The following is a 23,517-nucleotide window of genomic DNA, read 5'->3' as shown; positions in this document are numbered from 1 at the left end:
TGTGATGAGACAGCGTAACAAACAATTGACCAGAATCAGCCTCGAACACTTTGAGGTCAGAGCTGGGCAATACGAGAGGGATGAGTCCCGCTTTCCCACCTTCCTCGAATGCCGCATGAGTCCCGGCTCCTCCTTTCCGGTGTTGCCAATCAGCAAGCTATTTTCATGAATTTCCTTCTTTTTACTTACTGCATATATATATATATAAATACAATGTTCTATGGTATTTTAAAATCACGGTTTTAATTTACCTTAAGATTAGTTTTCATTCAAATATGTTGCTGGGAAGGGTGCGCAACAGATTGTTCTTTCGTCTGAAGCTGGAGAGAACTACATTTCCCACAATTCACACTTCCGTATCCGTACTGGGCAAAATGTGTCTGAGGTTGACAAGCAGGAAGAAGACGATGATTCGTTCTCAGCTAGCAAATTGACTGCGGTGACAGAAGAGAACTGTGTTCGGAGCTGCAGACAGTTCTGGAAATGAACGGTAGTTATTTGTTTTATGTTTAAAACGGCGAGACATGCGGAGTTAACGCTAATTAGTTCGGTGATCTAATCGAAAGTCAGTTGTCAAGTCGATCGAGCTTCATGTCTGACCTATTTCGAGTATAAACAACAACAACAACAACAACATGTGTCGTATCAGAACAGTTTAAACACAAAAAGTACATACTTTTTTGGTACTCTGCTTTAAGTGGGAATAACAGTAGTAAGTTCAGCTGTACTCTATGGAAAGTTACATCGGAAAGTTCACAAGACAGCACCCGGCCACTACGTTGCCTTTTCTACATAACTGAGCCTCCTACATCATTATTAAGGTTAATGTAATTTTGAGGGGCTCCAGCGTCACAAAATCAAACCAAACCTCAATGATGATAAACTTAATGTGGTTTATTGTCACATTGAGAGGTGTTATAATACAGTTATACCATATTTTGCCTGCTTATGTAACTTTATAAAGTAGCAAACTTAGAATATAAATAATGTATTTATTATTCTCATTATTTTTGCACAAAGCTAGACATTTTATATAGCAGGATTATGCAGGTATACCAAATTAAAGGTGTGTAACTATAAACCATTTACAAGGTTTACGGACCAAATATAAGTTTGGTCCAAATTGATTTAGTTTCTTGCGTGTACTTGGTCCAAGGTGTGTGCACGTGCTCGACATAATAGTAATGGATGGAGAACGCCAAAGACCGACTGTGCCATGGGAGAATGGTTCCCTGACCCCTGTGCACCATCTTTACACCGAGCGGGCTGAAAGTCCCACACCAGGTCTGGTGGAGGGAACAGAACCAGGTGAGGCTGTCCACAATTCAGCAACAGATCAATCTTATCCGACCATTTGACATTGATGAATTCCCCAAAACCGAGTACTCATTCACCTTGATCAATATATTTTTGAAAATGCTGGGATAGCAAGACATTATACTTTTTTTCTAATGTTTTCACTTTTCTAGGTCAACAGTGCATGCCCTCTTTGTTTTTCTCTTTCAATAGCAAACATTTAAAGCTCGAAATGTGATAAATAAAACAATGAACATAAATTCAACTACGCATGTTGACTTGAAGAACATTTACTTGTGGTCTGTCTTGAGATGATTGAACCCTAAGAGTTATGTTTCCTTGCTTAGTGTCCAGAAATTTATTTCTCCAAAGTCATAGCGATGGCTACTTCTCTGTCTTGGATCTTTTATCCTAATTCTATGTGACATACAGTCTCAGCAAAGGTTTAATAAAAAAAAATTAAAAATGAGCTTTATGATTGCCTGATTAATATTTATATCCATTTATCCATTCCTTTTAAAGCATTTTGTCACAAGAGTCATAATAATTATAAATACTCTCACTGTTCACTTTAAAAGTAGACAATCCATTTTCGTGTGATACGCATTTAGTTGCGTTTTTCCAGGTTCCTTATATTATGCATGCTCAGTCTTGAACGGACTTTATGGGGGCACTAATGGAACAAAGTCATCATTGGCTAATGTTAGCATTCAAGTTTCCACCAGGGCTTTTCCTACTTTGACAAGTCTGCGGGGAAAAAAGAACCCATTGTGCTGGGTGAAGCATGCATACAGAATGACATTGTCACTTATTAACCTCCCTTTGAGGATTTAGCAAAGTAGTTCTCATTTTCTAATGTTTGTTGAAAGGATGACAAGCAGAAAGGAGAAAAAAAATAATGAATGGTTGTTACTGCATATCTGAGACGCTCTTTGTGATATCTAATATCAGTGACCAATGACCTCACAAACGGTTAAAGAAATGTCATCTGGCACACTCCAAAATGTTGCATTCACTTCATTGCCCGCTGTATTTTTATTTAGACTTTCTGTTTTTGTTCCATCCTTCTGCAAAGCTCTGAATGCTGTACTCGAAATGAGCATGCTTCTGATTCACACAGGTGCGGGTCAGAAAAGCGCCATGTTTGTCCACGCACAGTCCTTTGAGGATCTGACTGCGGAGGCCGAAGAGGCTCGCCAGGAGGCGGAGGTGCTGAAATCTCGAGAGTGCTCCGAGGATATCAGAGCGCTCGTGGAAGAGCAACGAGTGGAGCAGCACAATATTGCATCCGACTGCAGGAGCAAAGAGGAGGATGTGTCCAGCGAGGCGTGGAGGAGCCACAAGAAGCACATGTTTGTGCTGAGCGAGGCCGGAAAGCCAATTTACACCCGTTATGGCACAGAGGAGGCTCTGTCCAGCACCATGGGCGTAATGATGGCCCTCGTGTCTTTTGTTGAGGCTGAAAACAACATCATTCGCTCCATCCATGCAGGTTAGAACAAGCGCTAATAAATAAGATTATCTTTTCAGATTTTTTTTTGGGATGTACTGCACTCATGTCTTTATAGTGGAAAGCCCCGACTCTAAATTAGATGAATATTTTCACATATGCCTCAAAATAGATGGAAACGCTCGATCGTGTGACCTCACAGAAATAATTGCAATAAAAAAAACACGAAAGATGGTTGTTTTTTTAATTCTGTTTGAACTTAAAGGCGCCCCTCGATGCAAAAAATGGAGACTGACCGTATCCGTGCAATCTCTTTTCTCAGATGGCTGTAAAGTGGTTTTCCTCACCAAGAGTCCTCTGGTCCTGGTGGGCGTGTCCCGTACGTGTCAATCAGACAAAGAGCTGCTGAGGGAGCTGCAGTATGTCTACTATCAGATTGTCAGCCTGCTCACCCTCACGCAGCTCAACCATATCTTCCAACACAAGCAGAACTATGACTTGCGGCGCCTCCTTGCCGGCTCCGAGTATCTCACCGACAACCTTCTCTATCGGCTGGACCACGACCCGGGCCTGCTGCTCAGCGCCGTCACCTGTCTGCCTCTGGCCGGCTCTTCCAGGGACGTCATCTCGTCAAGCCTGCAGGCGGCCAAATCCAAAAATCTCGTCTTCTCCATTCTGCTGGCCGGAGACCGCCTGGTTACTCTGGTTCGGAAAAAGGACCAGTTCCTTCACCACATAGACTTGCACCTGGTGGTCAACCTGGTCGGCTCCTCCTCGTCTTTTCGAGAGGGTGAAGGCTGGACGCCCATCTGTCTGCCAAAGTTCAATACCGCAGGATTTTTCCACGCTCACATTTCCTATTTGGAGCCTGCGTCGGAGCTGTGCCTTATCCTGGTCTCAACCGACCGAGAGGACTTTTTCAACATGTCTGACTGCAAGCAGAAGTTTCTCGACAGGCTGAGTAAGCGCAGTGCTTATCAAGCCCTGAAGGAGGCGCTGAAGTCTAGCAGCTATTCTGTGGCTCAAATTGGCATTCCTGAACTCAGGCACTTCATCTACAAATCAAAGAGCTCTGGGTTGTATACCAGGTGGGCGGCAATCATTTCTGGAAAATAGCTGACACAATATCAATGGTGCAACTCTTGATTCTTTTAATTTGTTGATCATTTTTGCGATAAATTGGATGAATGTTTGATTTTCTATTCCTTTTTAAAATCAAATTAAAAAAAAAAATCAAATTGAAAGCACATAAAATGCATGGATAAATGATTAATAATCCAGTTGCTTGTTTGTTCCGTAACATGTCAGAAAATAGGTCACAAGATGTTGATCATTGTTTTCCAAAGTAAAATCACGTGTTTGCAAATGTCAGATTTTGATCAAAGTTAATCAGGCTGCTTTCATGAAGAATTGTTACTGTTAATTAGTTAACATTTTAAATGAAACAAGGTCGTTAAACTATTCATCAGTTATAAAATTTTGTAGTCGTTTTTTGAGGGATCTTTAATTTTTTCCCCCTCATTTCCTCCAAGTGACTTCTCCCCTTAAGATTTAAAAGTCAAAATTCAGTACCAGTTTTCACCAAAACCTGTGATGTGATGGCAAAAACAAACACTTCATCTGTATTCCACAAATCATTGACATTATTTAAGGTTTCGTTCTCATGGCACAGTATTATATATATTATGCGTACCGTATTAACGTCAACGTGTTTTTCTGACTCCAGTCCAGAGTTTCCTTTGGTGTACCAGTCAGATGAAGAGCAGGAGAGGCTCATGGCTTTGTACCAGGACCTTCACAGTTATGTGCACCATCCAACCAGACCGTTACGCTCCTTCTACCGCTGCGGTGAAACTGAAAACATGATGGCATGGGTATGTGAGTCCAAGTGATTACAGGTGGGAAAAATTCCGCATGAAATACAATGACTTTCATGTACTGTAAATGTCCCCCCCCCCGCCGCAGGTGACGAGTGGCTTTGAGTTTTACCTGTGCTTCAGTCCCCTGGGCACAAAGGCGTTGGCCGTTTCTGCTGCCAGCAAACTACTCAAATGGATCAGGAAGGAGGAGGATCGCCTTTTTATCCTGAGTCCTCTAACTTATTGACGCGTCTCTGCATGAAGCCTGAACATGTTGACTCGGGAGTATGCGTACATTCGCTGTCAAAGCTATACACGCAGAGTTTCCACTAAATGAACGGTTGAACAGGTATTGTAAGACAGTAAATTGTCATTTGATTTTTTTTAGCCATGTGTTATTTTTCATTTTCTTAGTATGGTTGATAACTGCTCCTTATGAAAGCAGCGTCCACAACCCAGATTGCATCACTTTGAAGCGTTTTTTTTTTTAAATTGGATGGACCTCTGCGGTGGAACATCAGCGCTAACTGGAATTCTTCTGCTGTGATGTTATGAGTTACTACACAATACATTCCTGTTTTTTTTTCTGCGCACGATGACCATTAATTGCAGGGATAATACTTACAGTATTGTAAGCACATGCATGAAATGACAGTTTGAAGAGAAATGTCATGGATCACAATTGTGGGTTGTATGAACTTCCATCCTAATGTAAGGTCGTCAGCTTTTTTTTTTTGTTTTAACTTAAATACCACTGCACTTATGTATTGATGAAAATGCTTTAATCAATTTGTTAATTTGTCAATTCATCTCTTTGTGAGGTGTTACTCTTCACCTCTTTCTGCCCACATTTTGTTATGCTTGAACTGATGGCAAGGCTTAAAAGCAATTAAATGAAATAATAATAAATAATAAAAAAATGCAAAATAAATGTATTGAAATTGGATGTCTTTCTGTTTGTGTTTTATTTTGCAATAAAGATGATCACACTGAAATTATGGCTTAACTTAATGGTCTATTTTTGTAAATTATTTTTATTTCGTAGGGGCAGGCTGAGCACCATCATCTTTGACTTGTGCAGACCTGCATGAAACATGCAGTTCTGTTTCCAAAACATAACAGTCAAGGAAAGGAGAACTTTACAGTACAGTTAGCCGATCACAATCTGATGAGCGGTTTTGTGCCCCTGTGTACGTTCTATTTTGCTTCTCCATCTTTAGCATCATCAGACGTTCGCCGCGTACTCGAGGGCGCGCGCACTGGACTCTGTGTCTCTGTGTGCGCGCGGCGCGCCGGTGACAGTCACGGAGCAGAGGGGCGCCTTTATAAGTATTAGTGATTAGATCAAACCATACCCGACCCGTGTTTAATCCATAAACTGGCCACTCAAAAATTATTCTCCTCGCAGCGCTTTGGCGCCCCCTGTACGGTGACGCCCCTATGCGCCGCATATGCCGCTTACATACTTTTTGCGCAACAGCTTCTACTTTTCCACCCGTGCAAATTAATTTGACATCGACATCGTGTTTAGCATTGATCCGAAAAATGTCATTAGTGTGAACGCAAGTGATCAGCTGATTGGACGCGCCATGGCCGCCACTGGCGCAATCGCAATTGGCATCTGCGAAGGAGGGGCGAGCAGCACGAAACAGTCGCGAGGTGACAAATACAAACTATGCCCCACTCCACGGCCAACTTGCCTCTTCGCTACTCTCACATTAGGTGCAGTCTGTAGCCCAGTGACAACTGAGACAAAACATTTCAACAAGAGGAACCAAATTGCGATGCTGCAGATGAACCGTGCAGGTAAGACGTCGCCTGAGACAAACTTGAGCAAAACAAGAATCCAAAATGAGTTCAAATTCATTCATGATGAGAGCACTTTTTGACGTCATGTATAAAACGTAAACTTTCTTCTTCGTTTTAGAAGGATATGTCACATATGAACGCGGTTTGAAACAAGTTGACATGTATGTAATACAAATAGCTACTCAAACGATTAAAAAAAAAAACACTTGCCGCGTGAGACAAAATCAAATTCAGAGATACCAATAAAACAGACTGCTGAAGTAATTACTGATTTGTGTGCAATAATGAACTTTCATTATTGACCTGAACCAAGGTGATGCATTAACGTGACGATGCTTCCAGCAAATTGGGACCCCATAAAATAATAATAAAAAAAAAAAACACACTTTGACCCCCACCACATCAAATTTCTCGGAAATAAAAGTAAAGTGTGCATCCCCACAGAGCATCCTTTTGTTTGCCTGCCCTTCCACTTAATCACTACTTGATCTGCATGGGTCACAACACACTTTTTGTCGTTCAGCTCGCCTCTTGAAACCCGAGTGGGTACCGATCATTGATTGATGGAGAATGCGGATCACCTTTTGTTTAATCAGCAGCCAAGCAAGGAAGCTTATATCGTGTATTTTTTGGATATTGCAGCTGCCAATTTCTAAAGCCATATCTGAATATAAATGTCATATTCAGACCAACGCTTGTGAGTTCCTGTACACATTCTCGGATTAAGCCTCCAGTCGAACTTTTGAGCTGACCACAAAAAAAACGTGAAAAAAAATACAACCCCAAAAATTAATTTAGTTCAATTTGTTTTATTAATTACATGTAGTTTATGAAAGTTACAGTGCCATTTCAATGTGCCCCTTCCTACCTTGACTTTCAGACACTTAACTTTAACCTCACTCCGACCTGTTAAAATATAACAAAAACATCTGTGGCATTCCATCAATTATTAATACACAACAATCTTCAAGACTGAATAATAACTTCTCAAAAGTGAATGTGAATTATTTCACCATCAAAGTGTATTTTTGGCTACTTTGATTTGCTCATTGAAAGTGCACAAAATGCTCGGACATGAACAGACAAGCAATTCAATCGTGACTTTCCTCAGCGCGTCCATCCGAGGACATCATTTCCGTCGCGAGGCACGTAACGGTTGTGACATGAATGTCAACTAGAGAGGCCGGCGTTTGGAAGTAACAGCCTTTGGTGTGATGTACTAAGTTAATGATCAACTCGCTAATGTCTGCACAGGATGGAGAGCTTTCAAATGCTGAGATACATTCTGTGAAACCAGAAATTTACATTTGGCATTACGGATTACGGGAAAAAAAATCTATCACTATAATTTCGATTTTAAGACGGACCACAGCTTGTGGGAGACACATGATTAATCGGACAAAAAGTCCAATAAATGTCTTATTCACGCCACAACAGTGTGAGGTAATACTGTATTTACACAATAAAAACAGAGCGCCGTGCGAGTACATTTCGCTGAGGGTAGTAAACGGTGAATGAGGTTACTTTTAGTCGGACTTCCTGCAAACGTTAAATAGAATCATTTTGTCACGTTTACGACCCGAGACTCTGAACAAGGATAAACCGGATGGAGAATAGCGAGATGGATTGTTGTTCATTGTGATTGCGCCACAGTGTACTTATGGGCAAATATACGTCATGTTAGCGCAATTAAAGACAAATATTAAATACAAATATAATACAGAATAGGGTATTTATTTGGCACTTATACTCAAGGCTAAATTGGACGGTACACCAATAATCCAACACCGAGGGGAAGCGGCAGTCAAACAGGCCAAAATCCAGATGATTAATTGAATTATTCTTCCTCAATCGTGTGTTGAAGCAATTAAGATTAAACCTTCTGTTATGGCAACTCTTCCTGGGATCATTAACCCGCCCAATAAATGAATTGCAAGAGCTTATTCTGTCCAATTGAAAATAACAATTGGAAAAAAAATCGAATCTAAACGCAGATTTCTTAGTGATTGTTCAGTGACTCCATCTTGTCTTTTCCTTTGCTCCAGATATCCTGTGCCGGTGTGAAAGATGTTTTTTGTCCTGATGTGGAGGTAACTCAGAGTGCTGTGGCCCCTCTGCATGCCCCGGGTGGGGATGGCCACCTGGACCCCCCAGTGGGGGACGTGCGTCTGTCTTCAGACTCTGCTAGCCTTGGCCTTGGCCGCGTGTCCCTCACTGGCCCCAAACGCCGTCAACTTCTCCGTGGTTTACACCATGCCCTTTTTCCAAGCCCGTGGCCCAATCCAGAACATTGTCAACAACTCCGTGTACCAGGAGGTGTACGTCGCCTCGCAAAATGTCATCGAAGCTGTCAACAGGAGCTTGGAGAAGACGTGGGGACTTCGTACGGGGCCGGTGGGAAGTCCGGAATGCCAAGTTTGTGATCTGTGTCAAATTGACCGAGACCCCGACTTCTTGGAGGACACCAACAATCAGGTGTTGCTGTTGGACACCTTCTTCATGTATTTGTATTCCTGTGGAAGTTCCCAGTACGGTCTTTGCTATTTCCACCAACTCCACGGCAAGGGAGAGCCGCCATCGATTTCCAAGTGTTTGTTTGGAGCCGATTCCAACTCTGCCGCCTACTGTCCCGACTGTGTGGCCAGCCCGCTTGGCACCAAAGTCACCCTGGTGGAGGAGGGTCAGACGGTCTACTTCTTTGTGGCCGCTACTGTGAATGAAAGTGTGACTCAGCGCTACGGGAGGAAGTCGATATCCGTGCGTCGACCGTTGGCAACAGAAGACGGCTTCTACAAAGATGTTCGTGGCCTGACCGTCCTTCCCGGGCTGAGGAGGACGTACCACATTGAATACGTCTACAGTTTTTTCACTCAAGAGTTTGTGTACTTCCTCTCCGTTCAAAGAGAGAGCCCGGATCAGGAATCTTCTCCCTTTCAAACTCGACTCGGCCGTCTCCCGCGGAATGAATGGGAGATGAAACGATACCGCGAGGTCATCCTCGAGTGTCGTTTTGAACCGAAACGACGGCGGAGGAATGTGGTCAGCGAACCCTACAAGGATGTGGTGTACAACGTCGTCCAGGCAGCACATTTTGGCAAAGCCGGCAGGGAGCTGGCTGAAGAGTTGGGAGCGGAGGAGGAGGATGATATCCTCTACGGCGTCTTCGCGGTGACGGATGACAATGGCGTCACAGAGGATGATTCAGCCCTGTGTGCCTTCCCCATGGACAACGTCAATGAGGCGATCGCAGACGGGGTGGATGACTGCTGTGAGTCTGGACCCGAGCAACTCTCCAGGGGACTTTGCCACTTCCAGCCCTGTGAAAGTTGCCCTCATGAGGTGAGTCAACCGCTCTTACGATGACTTGCATCTTGTGGTGCATGTGATACATTTTGGTGCGGTCTCTTAGAAGCGTATTCACCTCAAAATCACCCATTTTATTTCCAATAAACCGTGGAAACGTGTGTCTAGTAATGCTCTCTACATGTCCTGGTCATTATTTTAACATTTTGGCGCACGTTTGTTGAAATTTTGAATTTGGGGCAAAGATCTGTCTGTGTAGAGCCATCTTCAGGTTAAACATGGTACTGCACGTGAATTTGGCTTTCAGTCCTCTGATTGGATTTACAGGGAATACCATACGATACAATTTTATTTTTTATAGCACATTTCACAACAACTGGAGCTGTCCTGACATCTTGACGGGGTACTTATATTAGCGGCTTTGTCTCGTACACGCCTCTGTGGCGTTTTCGAACATTTTTAGATTTCCAGGTTACTTATTTATTAACATAACATTTGTTTAACAGGTGAACTCATGATTTTGATTTGTTTACAGACATCCATGACATCATTTCACAATTAATTCTGTCAACATTTTTACTTTTCCACCGTTAGGATCATTATCATGGGAAGATATATTCAGTTGGGCAATAATGTAAAAGCAACAAATTGCTCATCGGTCTGAGTCTGTTCAGGTTAGTGAGGTGTGGCAGAATGACTACAGTGACACTAAATACTGTATGACGAATAAGAACGCTGCAGTCGCTGAGTCAGTGTGTAAATATGTGTGCCATTCTGGTAGAGAAACATTTTAAAGTAGAGCGATTTGACACATCTTTAACATCATAACTAATTTTCGGATTACGATTGGCTTTCTTTGCACCCCTGAGCAAATCAGTTTCTTCTTCTGCCATGTCAACAAATATCTGTGTCTCGCTCACGCACCGTATTTGAAGAGAATGACGGGCGCTTTGTTGATTGGCAGTGAGTCAAGTTGTGTTCACGCCCACAACAACGCAAACCACCTGTTTTTAAAAAAATGGGTCAGAAATTGAGTTTTTTTCCATTTGTGAGTCAATCCAAACATCTGGGCTGCCAAGTGCGTCACACGTGCCTCGCAAATATTACATTTCCTTTCTGTGGTATCTGCTTGAGAAGACGACGGCATTCACTCCCAGTTCACTTTTAGGTTTACTCTGTGTCATGAAAACACACGCTCAGCAATTACAAAGTAGGTGAAAGTTATATCACAAAAATCAAACCAAGGTCACAAACAATTCCCATTATTATTATTATTATTATTGTTTTTGCTACCCATCTTTGGACTAGCTTAAAAAGTGATGTCACATCAGTCTATAGACCAGGATGTACTTGTTCGCTCAATGTTGCGGCACATCTTCGTTAATCTTGCTGTAAATTAATCATGTAATGATTATATTATTTACAGTATGCCATTTTGAATCATTTATTTCCCAGAGACAATAACCTGCGGCGCAGCTACGTGCCGACTCAAGTGTCTCATTAGCGCTCAGATGACTGATGAAAAGAAAGTAAAACGGTCCGAATTGGGGGCGGTGCCATTTACTCACATTTGATCATTTTATTTCAATTTTTATTTATTTGGTTCTGGTGTTATTGTCCCCTCTGCATCTGCGTCGTCTGCGTCTGCTGCTTGGGGCTTTTTGACTAGAGCATGGAGAACAACGCCACATGCCGAGACCATCCAACCATGGTTTCCCAGCCTTACTACAGAGTGGATCTGTTCAACCGGCAGATGACAAACGTCCTCCTCACCTCTCTGTTGGTGACCACAATCGACAACAAGACCGTTGCCCATATCGGTACGTCCACGGGTCGGCTGTTGCAGGTACGCTACTGTACATTTTCTTTTCAATATGATCGTGTGGATTTTAACATGCGTCGTTCTCATCTTAAATGTTTGTGTTTGCAGCTGGTGCTGACAAGATCCAGTCCGATTATCTTTGCTAATTACTCTTTGGTGGACAACCAAAGGATATCATCCATTGCTGCAGTTTACTCGTCGGAGTATCTCCTCTTTGTGGTTGGAGACAAGGTAAAAAAAAAAAAAATCATAATAAAATAAAAAATAAATCACAAGCCTATCAAAGTGAGTGATATTATTGTTCATCTCTCTTCCAGATGTTTCAGGTCCCCCAGAGAGGGCCGGGATGTCAACACTTTCTGACTTGTGCCACGTGCCTGACAGCCCCAAAGTTCATGGGCTGTGGCTGGTGCTCAGGCGTGTGTTCATGGGAGAGCGAGTGCTCAACTCACTGGAGGAATGAGTCCTGCCCACCACGGATCACCGGGGTTAGTCTTCTTCTAGACACCTGGATCATGTAGAAATCCTTTCAAATTCCAAGTCGTGCTATAAATTCTGCTTTATCGACGCAGTTCTTCCCACGGACTGCTCCCCCCGATGGTCAAACGGAGCTAACAGTGTGCGGATGGGAGTTCCAGTCACCCCTAAGACCCGCTATTGCGTCCAGAACTCATCAGGTTAGACTGGGACAGACATCATGCATTGTGCTTCCTGTCAAGAGTAACAACACACAGTGAGTGAACTATGTGAGCTTCAATTTAATGAACTGTGCATCAGTTGTATTGCAAGTACTTAGTTCGCATCGGTATCTTACGCAATGCAGAAAAAAACCCCTCAGAATTTACTGTAAATAAACTTTCATTTACCCCAGTAATAATAATAATAATAATATTCATCATCATTATTTTTATTCATATTGAAATCACATTTTGTAAACATGATTATTCATTTATTTTAAATGTGAGCATTTATTCAGAATCAAAAACCCTCATTAAATTATGTTAAAAGAACAATCAGGAAAACAAATCTATGAATTTAAACAACTTGTTTATTTTCTGTCCAGTTGACTGCCACTATTTTTGGGCTGGATTGAGGCCAGCCCAAAAAATAAATAGTCAAAATTTGCATTTAGTTGACGCCCATTAAAATGCATTGAGAAAAAAAATACATGATGATTAAACCCCAGAATTATCACCAAAACGCGAATAAACATTCAATACTCAGTAAATGTGTGTGTGTGTGTGTGTTTGTGTTAATATTGTTTTTTTCCCCTACTAATATTTACTGCCTTTTCCGCCGCAACAAACTAGTTTTGATTAGTGCAATATACTACGCCGCGGTGTGATTGACGTTTAAATTTGATTTCAGTCGCCACCGTAAGAACGTAACGCCATTGTCAGAAAAAAAACATTGCAGAATTGCATTGTGATTTATTTCTCTTATCTATAAGAATATGTGCACCCCATGTACTATTTAAATTCTCTGAGATATTCAACAGACCTTCCGGACATGCTGACCCAAATATGTTTGTGTACTGTGTTTTTTTTTTGTTTTTTTTTAGCCTGGTGTGTAAGATCCGCTCCGGGGCTACAGACTTGTCAAAAGCAGTCAACATTACAGTGGAGGTGCATGAGGGTGTGGGAGGCTCGAAGGTGGAGGGACGCTATGCTATTGACGGGACGGCACAAATGCCTGGCTTTACATTTCTGGTAACGTTGTCTGTTACATATTGTAACTAACCATATTCATATTTTTGGAACAGCAGCAGTGATTTTACTTATAAGATTTTTTTTTTTATTTGAAATTTGCATTGGAAGGTGTTACTTCCGGTTTAAGCTAATTGCTTTTATTTTGAATGCAAACGTCCTGTTTAGTACAGTTCACACGTAAGTTAACTTAACAAAGAGTACGGCCAAGAGTTTCATATTGATCTTCAGATAAACGGACATTTCTTTTACTAGCACCCCCTCCGAAGAGGCAAAAGGTGTGTAAATGATGTATCTACGAATTTTGTGTTTGTAAATATTGACTTTTGAATGTGAAATATGTTAGCTAATTGTTTGAGTGTGTTTTGAAATGTGTTTCAACTCTTACGGTAATTAGGTTCGAAGGTAACACGGTTACGGATAAATGTTGCTCAAAAAATAAATTGCACAATCATCAGTAAAGTTTCATCCTTGTTCGGAGGACATGTTACACATATAATTTTGGAAGATTCCCTGTCTTAACTGGCGAAGGTGTATGCAGATACCCAACATCACAGAGATCCAGCCCAACTATGGACCTCGCATCGGGGGCACTTTGATCACAGTGACTGGCGCTCACTTGGATGCCGGGAGGACAAGGAGAGTCACGCTCAATGATGTGCCTTGTCCTATCAAAAGGTCTGAATTTTTTTTAAATATATTGTACCACCTTATTCCACAAGAATTTACACATTTGCACGATTTTCACTGAACTACGCTCTTCCATGACACATTTTGATGACTCGACATTCTCCGCGGGCGGCACGGTGGCCGACTGGTTAGCACGATGGCCTCACAGTGAGAAACAGCATCGGGCGTGGGTTCGATCCGGCCATCCTGTGGGGAGTTTGCATGTTCTCCCCGTGCTTGCGTGGGTTTCCTCCGGGTACTCCGGCTTCCTCCCACATTCCAAAAAACATGCATGGCAGGCCGATTGAACACTCTAAATTGCCCTTTGGTATGAGTGTGAGTGCGGATGGTTGTTCGTCTCTGTGTGCCCTGCGATTGGCTGGCAACCAGTCCAGGGTGTCCCCCGCCTACTGCCCGAAGATAGCTGGGATAGGCTCCAGCACCCCCCGCGACCCTAGTGAGGAGAAGCGGTACAGACGATGGATGGATGGATGGACATTTTCTGCTAACGTGTCCCATCATGTCATTTGACTAATGATGGCTTTTCACATGATTTTTTTCTATTTTTGAGACTTTTTGACGTGCTAAATATTTATGACAAATCTATTGAGGCAGATCCTTTTCAAATGTTCCCATATTTATTTATGAATGAATTTGTGAATCATTCCCTCTTATGCATCAGATGTCATTTCTATACCTCTTTGCAGAGTGACAAAGCCTAAAGGGAATATGTCGTCCATCATCTGTCTGTCCCAGCCCATCTCAGAGGTGAGGGACGTACCGCTCAGTGTTTTCATCGACAAGGCTCCTGTCATCACCACTAAGGTTTTTTACTACAAAAAAAACCCCAAGATTACAGCCGTCCTGCCCGACTGCAGCTTTGACAGGTAGGCCAGTAAAACGGCCAAAAAAACGAACCAACCATACCGAAGTCTATTACAAATGTTGCTGAAATGTAAATAAACAATTTATTATGTTTCTGTGTGAACTCTAGGGGATCAAATATTTTGATCGAAGGAGAGAACCTGGATTCTGTTTATCGCACCGTCATCCACTTTAAACCCAACGAGAGCCACTTGAAGCCTGTGACAAGGGTATGGAAGTGCTTTGAACAAATGTTGTGTTTAGTTATTCGATATTTTTGCACGTTGCACAGTGCAACAAACCTCCCTGCCCCCATTTTGCAATGTAGAACAGGTGTCTTCAATCCTGTTCCTCCAGGGCCGCTGTCCTGTGCCTCTTTTCCATCTCTCCCTGCTGCAAAACATCGGATTCAAATGATCAGGATTGCTATCCTGCTTCTGCAGATGTTGCTGATTATCTGATCGTTTGAATCAGGTGTGTTGCAGCAGGGAGAGATGGAAAAAAGGCAAGACACCGGTTCTCAAGGAACAGGATTGAGGTACCCTAATGTACGAATTTTCAAATTCGACTGTATTCTTCGTTTCCAGGAATGCATTGGCAAAGCTTTGTCCACCAGGATGCTATGTGTCACGCCTGTGTTTCCAAGAGATGAGACAGAAGAAGGAGAGCTTTCCTTCGACATGGACGGAGCAATGGGACTTTGGAACAAAGAGTTTTCTTACCACCCTTATGGCGAGCCCATACCCTTTGAAACAGAGGGACATGAGTTGCATTTGTACCCGGGATTTGATGAAGTTTCGCTACACGTAAGGATGAATGGCTCTCCGCTCATGACTTGTCAGTCGTCGGCTTTGCCTCGATAACGTTTTGATTTTCCTCACCGTTCCTAGCATCAGAAACTAAACCTGGTGAGCTCGTGTATGACCATCGTGATGACGGTGGCGGGTGTTGACTGCGATGCTAAAGTCTTGGATAATGAGATCACCTGCAGGATACCCAAAAACGTGACCATCCCAAGTGAGGGGCTGCCTGTGAAGGTTAGTTTGCTATGAGGGCGGATTTTTTTTTAACAAATTGCACAAGGACCCTGGTTATTAATTAAACCTCATCGTTTAGAATAATGCAATGATTGTGATTCTAGTGTAAAATACTGAGCTGAGATTCCAAAATGTCTCCGTCAAACGTTAAGATCATCAAGAAATATTTTGAAAATGAGAGTGAAAATAACATTGGACGAATAAACGCACATTCTGTAAGTCTTCAGGAAGTCACTGAACAATTTCAAAAACAGCCCCAAGCTGCAATAATACGATTATCCATTTTGTGGAATGAACAACTCAAACAAAACATGTTAATTAGTGAGCTGTTTGGACAAAGCCAGGAAGTCGCATCCATGTTTCTCATTCACAGAGCTTTCATTTACTTTGGATGGGCAAACTATCATCAGATCAGCGAGAGAAACAAAAATGACATTGGCTTTGAAAACCTGATATGTGTGAGAACCCACAGTTCAGCTTTTGCAGATTCAGCTATTTTTTTTAGCTTTTTTTTTTTTTTTTTGCAATCTGCTCATTCTTTGTAGAAAAAAAATCACATAGTGCTGTTTTTGCACTCATAGCTCAAGCAACATCTTGATTTTATTGCTTTGCTGCCATCTGGTGGCATCTTTGTTTACTGCGTAAGGGTGTTAAAGAGCGTCAGTGGACTCCTGCATCGTTAAGCATTTGCAAATTCACTTTGTGTGACAGCCTGTTAAATGCATTTAAAAATGTATCTGCTTTGTGAAAATGTTGCAATGAAAAGAGCCTTTGTTGAAAATGTAAAAAAATGGCTTCCTAGATCTCCATTAACGGGCAGGTCCACAATGTGGGCACGGTGATACGGGTGAGCAACCACTACATGGTGGGGATCGTGCTGGGCATCCTTGCAGCTCTGGTGGCCGGGGCAGTGCTCGCCTTCGCTGTCATGAAGCACTTGAGGAAGAAAAAGAAAGGTAGGCTGTGTGGACCTTGACCACACCTGTTTATACAACCGCAAGCGGGTTGGTGTTGTTGAATGACGCAAGTCTTTCAAGCGGAACATCCTCTGTGTTTCATTGTCTACGCACTTCATGAGTGGTTGATAATTAAAACAAAGTGAAATGTTTTCCAGCTTCCATGGTGGAGAGCCGTTTGGCCCACAGCGCTAGCCGTTCTGGATCGAATAATGTCGAGTTGTCACCGATTGGAGACTATAGGAGAGGTGACTTTCTGAATAAGAACTTACTGTACTCAGCTCAAACAGTGAGCAAGTTAGGGCTGAACGGTTTTAAGAAAAAAATTATATTGCGATTTTTTTTTCTTACAGATATTGCAATTTCGATTTAATTTGCGATTTTCTTCCCAATGTGCAGTGATATTTACAAATTTGACAGAAAATGCCGTTATACCAAGTTTCTTGCATATAGTACAAATAAAGTCCGTTCTGCTGCGGCGCAAGATAGCATTCAAGCGACAGCGAAATAAATTAGTTTCGGGACTACGGGCAACAGCACAATGCATTTTCTATTTATTTATTTTTTTTTAATCAGTACCTCGCTGGTTAGTGTGACCTGCTTCATGAGTGTGGGGCACAAGTGCCCTTAAAAAAACAAAAAAAACAAACAACAACAAAAACGCAACTTTGACGATCTTGAAATTGCATTGTCTGAGATCGCAATTTCGGTCCCAAAACGCAAAATCGTTCAGCCCGAGAGCGAGCCTACTTTTCTGACCCGCCCTTTCTCCGCGCTTTTCTTAGTCATATCCCTGAATCCTCCGTCTCCCGTTGCCGGGCCTGTGGCCTTCCCCAGCCTCTCCTATGCTGCCGGCACGATAGACGTGACTCTCACTCCTCTCATGGCTGCAGAGAAAATTTCCATTTCCAGTTTTAGGCCAGAGTTATTGGAGGAGGTTAAAGATGTTCTTATTCCTGCCGAAATGCTCCTTGTGCAACACCATCGAATCATCGGCAAGGGTAAGAAATTCTGATTCTGATTCTGATTTTTGGGCCCCATCATTCTCCGTCACTGTGCCTTTTTCCGTTTCTCCTGCAGGCCATTTTGGAACCGTCTATCATGGCTACTTCACGGACCATAGCAGCAGAGAAATGCACTGTGCTGTCAAGTCTTTGAATAGTGAGTCACGTTTGTGATCTGAGCCATTCTGAGGGTTTAACTATCAATTTTTTTTTGCATGTCATCAGGAATAACAGATGTTGAGGAGGTGGAGCAGTTTCTGAAGGAAGGTATCATAATGAAGGGTTTCCATCACATCAACGTGCTGTCTCTGCTGGGCATCCTCCTGCCACAAGAAGGTCTTCCTCTGGTGGTTTTGCCGTATATGAAACACGGAGACCTGCGCCACTTCATACGCTGCGAGAAGAGGGTGAGAATTGCGACAGCGGGTGTTTGTTATCTCATTGATGAAACGCTCGGAACACTTTCGCCCGGTTTCAATCACTGCGACTGTCGTATTTTTTTATTTAGAACCCCACCGTGAAGGATCTTATTGGCTTCGGACTGCAGGTTGCCAAAGGGATGGAGTATTTGGCTCAGAAGAAGTTTGTTCACAGAGATCTCGCAGCACGCAATTGCATGTGGGTCAAAGAGACGTGCAGGAAAAAAAAAATCAGCAATTCTTCCGCAGAGCTGCTGATACGACCTCATGTTTTGGTTTTCTCTCCTAGGCTGGATGAGTCTTATACAGTCAAGGTGGCCGACTTTGGCATGGCCAGAGATGTTTTTGATAAGGAGTACTACAGTATTCAAGACCACAGAAAGGCCAAACTGCCCGTCAAGTGGATGGCTATTGAGAGTCTACGGACACAGAAGTTCACCTCCAAGTCTGACGTGGTAAGCAAACAAAAGAAAACCATTTGTTTAGCTGTGCAGTTGATTTTGGTGCCCTGCGACATCATTTCAAAAAAAAAATCTTTGATGCATCATTTTTTTCAATGTTGCTTTTGTTTTCTTCCAATTCGGAACGTCCCGGAAGTAATAAAACACTTCAGCATTTGTACCAACGAAGAGATCTCTGTTTTGATATCCTGTCACACTCTTCGGAGCAGTGGTCTTTTGGTGTGCTGATGTGGGAGATGCTGACCAGAGGAGCAAGTCCTTACCCAGAAGTGGACCCTTATGATATCACGCACTACTTATTGAAGGGCAGACGCCTTCCCCAGCCTCAGTATTGCCCTAACCCCTTGTAAGTGTTACAATTTCAATATCTATCCATTCATCTGAACTGCAACAAACATCGCATTGATTTACTCGGACTGCAATGTTGAAGTGGACGGCTTATTTCAACTGGACAGAACATTGCCTCAGACAGAATACTGATTTTATCCACTAATATTAATTATTATTCATATGTACCTAAAAGGGCTGGGTTTAAAAAAAAAAAATATCGAGATTTGAGTCGATTTTCCTTTTCATAGACCGATAGCGATTCATAAAACCAAACATCTACACTTTTAATAATGTCTTTTTGAAAAACGTAAACAAAATCGGGCCCTTGTGTATGGAATCAAATCGATTTTGGAAATTTCAATCGATAGCCAGCTCGAGTTCCTATATGGATGGAGAATATGTGGACGCATGGCAAGTTGGTGACTCAGTAGCGTGAAATGTGTAAATTGTCCACCACTAGGTATTTCAGCATGTTAAGCTATGCTTTCTTTGACTTTTGTAGTTAATATGTACATCAGAAACAACACACACACACAGGAGAAAAAAAAAAAAATCGGTAATGACAAACCCCTTTGCATGCGATAGATTAAAATACATAAGCCATTCATTCTTTAGCGTTCTTCGCGGTATTTCCCAACCTTTTTTGAGCTCCCATTTTACTTCTGAAAAATCTCACCAGACACCACCAGAAAAAAATTAAAATATCTGCGCCTGTTTAAAGGAACACAAAGCGGATTGTTACATTGCTAATTCATGAAATACAGCTGCGTTGTCATAGAAAATAGTTGCAAGAGCTTCGGAATTGCCACAAAGCGTTTTGTTTATTCTTCCAGGTATAGCATTATGCTCGAGTGCTGGGACCCCGATCCCGAGTTGAGGCCCAGCTTTGCTACGTTGGTGTCGGCTGTCACCACAATCCTCTCAAGCCTTGAGGGAGAACACTACATCAGTCTGAACGTCACGTATGTCAACTTGGACCAGCCGAGGCCCTACCCAGCGCTGACCGAGTCTGCTGACGAAAACGACTCCACGGACGTTGAGAGCCACTCGGGCTCGGTCTCCTCCTGATCCGTTCCCTCCAAACTGACCCGATGTCTGTTCAAAACACACGAGGACAAAAAAAAACGTAATTCAAGTGCACCAATACTCCGTCCGTCCAATGGGCCATAGTTCACAGAAGTTTTGGCGACGCCAAAGTTGTGTCAACTCGAAAGAGGCAGACAGACGGTGGCTGAGAGTGGCCAGCAGCTACGTAAAAAATATTGAAACTGAGCTTGTTAGTGAAAAATGGGGCCATCCTGTGAATTGTCTTGCTTTGGAGGACAGAATGTACTAGTAGCCCACAGAACTATAAGTTATATCATGTCAAGGATATCGAATAAATGCTCAAATGGCTTTCCATATGTCAAGGTATGACATTGGTATGACAAGTCAGCTGTTAGTCCTATTTTAATTCTTTTGCAGTCCAATGATTGTTCTGTAGATTTGTACCACACTCCCTGAAGCGAAATCTGACTTGGTTCTTATTGTCCACATGCATTAAAAATATTTATTTGTTTATAATTGTGTTATAATCGTTTGAGGGCGTCGTGTAAACGTTTTACGAGTTATGTGTAGTATTAGAGTGACCACTAGAGGTCAGGATTGCGTTACATACTTTTTCGGCTCCGAAAATGAAAGATGAACATTTTTTATGTTTGCCTCATACTGACCCTTCTGTATTTGTAGTAGCATAGCAACACAAGTAATGTAGATGCACCATAAAAACAGACAAAGAGAACCCAAGCAGTTCGGCATCATTTAATTTTTTCGCATTTACTTGGCCCTGGAGAGTTAGTTGTCAGAAGGTACAACATTTTCTAATAAAAAAAAAAATCAAAGCAGATGAAAGAGTCAGAGTTGACAACCACTCTGTCATCCTCTCAAACAAACCAAACCAACATCTCCCCTGGCATCGGCACTCCCTGCGCTATCCCCACTTCTCACTCACACAAAGAAAACCAGAGGGAAATAAACATGAAATATTTTTTTTTTCATCTGGCCAAGTCGTAGTGGGGCCTTTGATATATATATATATATATAATATATTTATAAAGAACCCGATGGAGATGTCAAAAATCTCCACTTTTTTACTCTCGGATCATCTCAAAACGTTTCTCCTGAGCAGGGTTCACCATAAGGTCGTATACTGTATGCCCTTTGATGTTTATCTTTCATCTTCTGCGCTTTCTGTCTTTTGAATGTACCTAAGCATCATCATCATCATCCATTGACAAAGTCGAGGGATGAATCTGATCTCGTAAAAGTGGTCTACAGTAGAGACTCCAAAATTGACCTTAATTTATTTCTCCACAAAATTACAGCTCCTGACAAACGATTCAGACTCACATTCACACAAGAACCCGAACCCGAACAAGCATGGGGATGAACTTCACATGTTCCAATTCCAGGTCTTAAGTACTCCGTTCATTCTAACTGAAGTACTACTTTACCCGTACTCCATTTCTTGTGACAAATGGAGACTTAATAAAACATCATCGCGGACAAAGTTGATATTGAAAGGCATCGAATATGCAATTATTCAAATAACCGTGGCCTCACACAAAACATTTACTGCCATTTACTCCCTGGGTCATCTCATGTCGATTAGAAGTCTGCTCCTCTGTGTCAGGGGCCTCATGTAATATTCAAGTCATTACCGATGTCCTTCCATGAAGACATTACCTTGAGGAATATTGATAAGGGAAAAGGTTTGAAGGAGGTGAAATCCATCTTCTGCGATGAATAACCGAGGTAAAGTCCTCTGCATTGTGACAAAATGCACGATGGCCAGAGGTGACTGACATGCCGCATAAACTTTAACATCACGGTGGAATAAAAAGCCATTTTGGAGGCGGATTTGAAGATATGTTTGAACGCGTATGAACTGAGAAACCAAGGTTTAAAAAGAAAAATGCTAAAAACAATTCACGTGAAATATTCCTCCAGCCAAATAAACTTTGAAGATATATACATCGCCGCATTTCGGAAAAAAAAAAAAAAAATCAAATTAATGATTCTGTGCCCCAAGCTGGATCTTTTTCTTGTTTTGTACTATCTTGGGAGCTGCACAGGAACGATTTCCCGCTTGTGTATTTGCAAGGAATGCACAAGAAAGATGGCATTATCACTCACACGTATACGAGTTAGGAGGAGAATTCCAGGCTGTGTTCGTTTTTAGCTTCTCTGCCTGTTCATCTGGTTCACGTCTATTTTCAGGGTCAGGGCAAGTTCATTATTTTCATTTGTAGCCATGCCATTTAATTCTTATGCCCTTTGGTGAAGAGCTTCACATTATGTAACTTTATTCCAAATATTATTATTCCTCCCATGGAATAAAAGACCCAGCTGCATTCTATACAAAATATACCAATGAGAACAACATCATTTGTAGCCTCATATTCTCGGTATCAAACGTTTTCTCCGTCAACATCCGCTAATTTGAATATTTTCAAATTATTAATGATTATTTTTATGCCTCCATCAATCTAGGAATGGATGACCACGAATGGTCTCTCGGATTGGGGCAAGTGTTAAGAACTGACGATTTCCTGTTTGTGTTTCCTGCATGGTACGATTAAGTTAACAACTCATCTTATGCGGCAACTGGTTCACAAAGCAAATTTGAAGCTTCACTTTCCTATCACTTCTCAACGTTTGAGATGCGCCAAGAAATGATCTCCAAAATTATACTGAACATGACTTGGAGTCCATCGTACATGGAGAATTTATTCAACTCACTGCAGCACGACTCAAACTCAGCTCTTGCTTTGATTGTACAGGGACCGAAAGGCCCGTAGTAAAAGTAATGAGGTCCAGTGTCATTAAATCTGTTTTGAATTTCTGGCCACCGAGTGGATGTAAACCCATTAAGGAGCCGCCAAGAGTTAAATGTGCCCATTGGCAGTACAAGTTGGCCTTTGGAGCTGATTTTGAAGACAAAAACATCAAACAGCTTGTTTTCTGGGATTAGGAATGAAGAATGTTTTATTTCATTATCAGTTTGAAATGTCTCTCTCTCTCTCTCTCTCACACTCTCACTCACTCTCACACACACATGATGCAATTAATGAATTAATGAGAACATATTTTCTCCTCATGCATTCATTCGCTCATGTGCACTCTCTACTGTATGTCTCCATCTCAATCCTCTGTCTGTCTTTTTCTCCCGTTCATCATCGCCTGCACTATGTCTCCTTTTTTTTCAAGCGAACCGGCAGGCACGTCATACGGAAAGCATCAATCTTGAATATCTCTCCGGGGAGCAGCCCGTCTCTCAGCACATTCCTCTCCCTCCTCATAATCAATATCCCACCAATGACTGCCTTTTCCAGTGACAACTTTCTGACTTTCAGGCCGCGTGCGTTATGGGACCTTCATGCTGATGTTCTCGTTCCCATCAGCATCCATTTTTAATGATGGTACAGTATGTGGCCTTGGTACTGCTCGTCAAGTAGCTCAGCCGCCTGTCAGAGTGTGGGCTTGCTGAGAGG

General features: G+C 42.2%; 2 protein-coding genes across 3 annotated transcripts; both read left to right on the top strand.

Annotated features, from left to right (window-relative positions):
* The first annotated feature begins 353 nt into the window (after nucleotides 1-353).
* Nucleotides 354-5,611, top strand: mon1a (MON1 secretory trafficking family member A). The gene is made up of 6 exons (XM_088309269.1): nucleotides 354-490; nucleotides 1,157-1,308; nucleotides 2,417-2,788; nucleotides 3,069-3,834; nucleotides 4,473-4,620; nucleotides 4,712-5,611. The coding sequence occupies exons 2-6, from the start codon at nucleotides 1,185-1,187 to the stop codon at nucleotides 4,850-4,852; spliced, it is 1,551 nt and encodes a 516-aa protein (XP_088165395.1). The 5' UTR covers nucleotides 354-490; nucleotides 1,157-1,184; the 3' UTR covers nucleotides 4,853-5,611.
* A 664-nt stretch (nucleotides 5,612-6,275) lies between these two features.
* Nucleotides 6,276-20,537, top strand: mst1rb (macrophage stimulating 1 receptor b). 2 transcript variants are annotated; one of them, XM_088308849.1, is made up of 21 exons: nucleotides 6,276-6,411; nucleotides 8,460-9,753; nucleotides 11,387-11,563; nucleotides 11,648-11,770; nucleotides 11,857-12,027; nucleotides 12,112-12,272; nucleotides 13,101-13,248; nucleotides 13,787-13,923; nucleotides 14,622-14,801; nucleotides 14,909-15,008; nucleotides 15,366-15,584; nucleotides 15,669-15,815; nucleotides 16,618-16,771; nucleotides 16,930-17,019; nucleotides 17,557-17,772; nucleotides 17,852-17,932; nucleotides 18,001-18,182; nucleotides 18,284-18,393; nucleotides 18,484-18,649; nucleotides 18,865-19,001; nucleotides 19,819-20,537. In XM_088308849.1, exons 2-21 carry the CDS (start codon nucleotides 8,533-8,535, stop codon nucleotides 20,051-20,053), a joined length of 4,155 nt encoding a protein of 1,384 aa, XP_088164975.1. In that variant the 5' UTR covers nucleotides 6,276-6,411; nucleotides 8,460-8,532; the 3' UTR covers nucleotides 20,054-20,537. The 2 variants fall into 2 exon arrangements, with proteins under 2 accessions (XP_088164975.1, XP_088164976.1); XM_088308850.1 differs by lacking the exon at nucleotides 13,101-13,248 and having other exon boundaries at nucleotides 12,112-12,216.
* The last annotated feature ends 2,980 nt before the right edge of the window (nucleotides 20,538-23,517 follow it).

The sequence above is a fragment of the Idiotropiscis lumnitzeri genome, chromosome 11 (genome assembly GCF_059441095.1).
Source record: "Idiotropiscis lumnitzeri isolate Australia: NSW breed Sydney's pygmy pipehorse chromosome 11, RoL_Ilum_1.0, whole genome shotgun sequence".
Classification (NCBI taxonomy): domain Eukaryota; kingdom Metazoa; phylum Chordata; class Actinopteri; order Syngnathiformes; family Syngnathidae; genus Idiotropiscis; species Idiotropiscis lumnitzeri.
Note: the sequence above shows the minus strand (reverse complement) of the source record. Positions and strands in the feature narration are given on the sequence as shown.